Consider the following 4,611-nt stretch of genomic DNA (forward strand, 5'->3'; position numbering starts at 1 on the left):
CAGACAGGACTTAGTGACTGAACAACAACAGGCGTGAATGAGCTGTGAGTTTCTTTTTGTGAAAGGAAAAACTAAGCAAGGAACAACAAAATACAAACAAATACAAAATAAAAGGAGAAAAGAAGAACTGAGGTTCCATCAGGTCTAAGTGCTGAAACCTCAGGTCCTTGAGACCGGCCAGTTTAATGCTATTGGCTTGTTTGAGAGGTGGATTAGCACAGGTTAAGCCTGCCTTGGAATCCTGCTTCTGTTCTTCATTTATCAGTGCACCTTAGGCACATGGATGAGTTTCCTTATCATGGAGAAATCAACAGTACCTTCTTCATACAGCTGCTGGGGGTAGTTACGAGAAGGAGAATGCTTAGAAAAATGCCTGAAACCTAAATATGGTTATTTCTTGTGTCAGCCCATCAGGCCCCAACCCCAAAGCATCCTTGATCTCAGTACTGCCAACACAGGAAGAACTCAAGCATGATAGCCAAGTGTGGAGTGCTTTTCAATAAATACGGGACTTGGACTCAGCCTTTTACTGTGTAGCTGTGGAGAAGTTCTATAACCACTCTGAGCTTCTATATTCCCCTTTTTGTAAAATAGGGTTAATAACTTGTCTCCCAGAGTGCCTGCTACTGCAGGTTAGCAGCAAAAGTCAGTTCCTACTCTTTTGCCATTGACTGTTTCAATGGGCAGAACCCCAGGTTCCAATGGAGCTGGGGAATGGCATGGAACCTCCAAATTGAGTTTTTCCTTCATCTTCTTCCAAATCCCCAGTCCTCACCTTCCTTTGTATTCATAACTGTTATCTTTAACTTCTAGCATCCCTTTTACCTACCTCTAACCTTCTCAATAGCCTATTGCCCTTTCATTCTTTGAAGTATCAACTCTGGCCCTTATCACAGATCTCCAGGAAGCATCTTATAACCCTGAGAACTTAAAGACCTTAAGTCCCCAGACCCATCAGAACAAAGAAAAGCCCTCACCCTTTCTTAAATGACTTCTTTTCCTATCTTTGTAAGCTCATTTCCCTTAAGGGCCAAATACTGTTAATTTGCAATTGATGAAAAGGGAATGAGGGGGGAAAAAAGAGAAAGAAACAAAACACAACTTAAGATTTGGCTCAATTATATATTTGAAGATATTTTATTTTTTCTAAAAACAATAGAAAAAAAATCAACTTTAAAAAGGAAAATGTACTTAAATAAAAAAATTATACCTATATTATAGTAGTAATACCTACTATAAATTTTATTAAAGTTATTTACATTTAATGGCTATATTTACAAAGGAAAATTGGGTGAAATTCAGGAGTTTTTAAAAACAATTCTTAAATACAAATCTGTTAAAGGAAAAAAAAAATGGTAAGCATAAAAAAAAAAGTTCTTTTATGCCCAAAGTTGAGGCAGTTTATAGTATGGCTAAATCTTTCAGTCTTAAAGATCCAGCCAAGGTTGTGAGGTTGTTCATGCATATGAAAGACGTTCCTATGTAAGGAGTTGACAGAGGGAACCTTTTTCCTCACTTTCCCTTAGTAACAAATGAGAATTTCCTGAGGGAGTCCAGTTCCTCCCTCCAATAGGTCAATTTAGGCGCAAGAGTTCCGTATCTGTTCAAGTTTGAGTTTCAACTGTTCTCGCCTCTTCTGCAACACGTCTATTTCTGACTTGAGCTTTTGCTGCTCTGCTTGGACCGACAGGATGTACGCTGTGGCTTTTTTAAGGATAACTACCTTGGGGGCTTTTTCATTGTTCTCCAACTCTGGGATCTGGTCACGAAGAGCAAAAAAGCTGCGTTTCAGCTCGTTTCTCCTCTGGCGCTCCAAAACGTTGTGTGTCCGCCTCTTGTCATTCTCCTCCGTGTCCGAAGACCTCGGGCTGGCACATTTGCGGTTGTTGCTGATCTGTTTCAGGACCCTGCCACTGTCCAACTTAGCCCTCTTGGCGGCGGGATAGTCCTTCCTAGTGGAGGGGGGCGCTGCGTAATTGTGCTGATGGGTAGACACGTGGCATCTCTTTAGGACTAACGGGCTGTGAGGAGGTTTGCTGTGGCTGCCGGCAGAGGGTGACCCCGATTCTGACCTTTTGGCAGGGGGCTGCCTCTTTTCCACAGAAACAACATCAATTTCTTCCTCATCCTCTTGTTCTTCCTCTTTAAGAAAGAAAGAAAAAATCACCCAGTTAACAACGGTTTCCTTAAAGCAATCAGTGACCAGATGAAATTAATGCTATGCCAATACAAAGGATTATTAGGTAAGAGAGGACCTGGAGGACGTCCCTGCCAGTCCAGTGGTTAAGACTCCATGCTTCCAACACAGGGGGCAAGTTTTGATCCCTGGTTGGGGAACTAAGCATCCCACATGCCATTGGGTGTGGCTAAAAAAATAAAAAGGACCCTGGCACAAAGTTATTCCCAGACAGGTAGCCAATCATCTCTGCTTTTCTTCTCAAGAAGACAGAGTCTCAGGGAGGAAAATGACAGCTGGGTTTATGGCACAGACAAGAAAATTACAATTTACCAGGATACAGCATTGATGCCAATTCTTACCTAAGACTTAATGAGGCCCTGGACACACCCAGACAAAGCACATTCCCAAGCACCTCCTATTTGCAAGGGACTTTATCTTTACCAAGAACCCTTCAGGTGTTGCAAATGATAGCTGCGAATCTTTGGTATAACTTTAGCAACCCCCTATCTTACTGGAAGTGCAAAAAGAAAAAAAAAAAGTCTTGCAGCTTTGCCAAAAGTCCTAGAAGGTGGGGGAAGGAAAAAACGAAGTCCAATTTTGGAAAGGTCTGGCTTTTAAGTGTTCAAAAGAGGTGCAAAGATCCCAACTCAGTCCATACACTTCTAAGGCACTTTTCACTAGCTCCCGGCACTCAGGAGGGAGGCTGCCCGGTCTCTGTACACTGACTCTCTTCATTTTTGTTGATCTGTAGTCCATTAGATCCCAACAACTCTGAAGGGAGGAGGGAGGTAATTCATTCACTCTCGGAGAGATCAATCCTCTCTTAACTCCACGACGACGACTCGCCCCGCCCCCTTCCAGGGCAATTAAAATGCTTAAGAGGGGTAAGAGGGAGCGGATTGAGTTGCTAGATAAGCTAGAAGATTTAAAAACCCAAAAGAAATTCCTAAGGGGAGGGAAGGGAAAGGAGAGGACTGGCCACTAGGGCTATCTTAGGGGAAGGAGTGGGAAGAACACTAAGGCTCAGTGTTTCAGGGATGGTGAGCTCCCAGATCCTTCCAGACTTTCCATTTCTTTTCCAAATATAAGGGGGAAAAGGCTGGGGGCGGGGGGCGGGGAGTGGGGGCAACTGAAGTGTGGCCCCTTGAGTTGGCAGCCAATGAGAATAGGAAAGACAGCCAGCCGACCCCTCTGACGCGCCTGGAGGGTCCCAGCTTACCAGAGTCGCTACTGGTCGTGGGTGGGGTCTCCTCATGGAGCGCCAGGGGCTCGGGACTGGCCCGCGGGGAGGACTCAGCAGAGGAGAGCAGAGAGTCAGAGGACGGAGAAAAGGCGGTGGAGTCCGGGGAGGCGCAGGGCTTGGGCGAGCTGCTGTCGTTGAGCGGGTAGGGGAAGACCACCGAGGGGTCGATGCATTCGGAGGCGGCGGCGCTCAGGTCCTGCAGGTACAAGCTGGAGGTGGAGCAGCCGCCGTGCCCGCGGGCGGGGCTCGGGCTGCCGCCGTCTTTGCGCGCAGCCTGGTAAGAGGCCAGCTTCTCCGAGACGAGCTTGGCGGCGGCCGAGAAGCCGCTCCACATACAGTCCTGGATGATGATGTTTTTGATGAGGGTCTCATCGTCGGGGTCGCAGATGAAGCTCTGGTTCACCATGTCGCCTCCTAGCAGCTCGGTCACCATCTCCAACTGGTCCGCTGAGGAGAAGCTGCCGCCGCCGCCGTCGTCGTCTCCCCTGGGCGAGAAGGAGGCGACCGCGACGTACGACGGCGAGCAGAGCCCGGAGCGGCGGCTAGGGGACAGGGGCGGGGTGGGCAGCAGCTCGAATTTCTTCCAGATATCCTCGCTGGGCGCCGGCGGCTGCAGTTCGCTCTGCTGCTGCTGGTGGTAGAAGTTCTCCTCCTCGTCGCAGTAGAAATAAGGCTGCACCGAATCGTAGTCGAGGTCATAGTTCTTGTTGGCGAAGCTGACGTTGAGGGGCATCGCTGCAAGCCTGCCGGAGGGGGCACACAAAGACGGGGCAAGTCTTGAGTTAAAGGGGTCTTGGATGGTGCTGAAACCCCACGCAGCGCGCACCGCGCGCCACAATCCAGAACCACTCCCCTTCCAGCGCTATCCCTAAATGGGGCTGATGGGAGGTGGGGAACGGACAAAAAAGGCACCCTTTTAGCCCGCTCTTAGTGACCCTCTACTATCTCAGACACACACTTGGCGAACCAGCTCCTCAGCGCCGCGGGGCTTTTCTGCTCCCCGGCGGGGAGCCTGGAGCGCGAAGCCCGGGAGTCTGCCCCGCCACCGCCGAGCAATCGAAATCAGCTTTGGCCTCCGTCACAGGCCGGGGGAGGCGGCGGCGGCGGTGGCAGCGGCGGCGGTGGAGAATAGGATCTGCCAAACGCCGAGGCGCAAAGTTTTGCGCCACCTGAAGGAGGCGGCGAGAGG

The 4,611-nt window shown here is 49.2% G+C and overlaps 1 protein-coding gene across 2 annotated transcripts in view; it reads right to left on the reverse strand.

Annotated features, from left to right (window-relative positions):
• Positions 1-1,114: 1,114 nt before the first annotated feature.
• The window catches only part of MYC (v-myc avian myelocytomatosis viral oncogene homolog), a 4,877-nt gene continuing 1,380 nt past the window's right edge, over positions 1,115-4,611 (reverse strand). Inside the window, exons 1-3 of one of the 2 annotated variants that reach the window (XM_010844334.1) lie at positions 4,381-4,604; positions 3,399-4,165; positions 1,115-2,142 (exon numbers count right to left, since the gene is read on the reverse strand). In XM_010844334.1, the coding sequence (XP_010842636.1) occupies positions 1,580-2,142; positions 3,399-4,155 (1,320 nt within the window). In that variant the 5' untranslated portion in view covers positions 4,156-4,165; positions 4,381-4,604 and the 3' untranslated portion in view covers positions 1,115-1,579. Of the gene's footprint in view, positions 2,143-3,398; positions 4,166-4,380; positions 4,605-4,611 lie in introns of those variants that run through there. The other variant, XM_010844332.1, reaches the window with a different exon arrangement.

The sequence above is a fragment of the Bison bison genome, unplaced genomic scaffold (genome assembly GCF_000754665.1).
Source record: "Bison bison bison isolate TAMUID 2011002044 unplaced genomic scaffold, Bison_UMD1.0 scf7180017864199, whole genome shotgun sequence".
Taxonomy (NCBI): domain Eukaryota; kingdom Metazoa; phylum Chordata; class Mammalia; order Artiodactyla; family Bovidae; genus Bison; species Bison bison.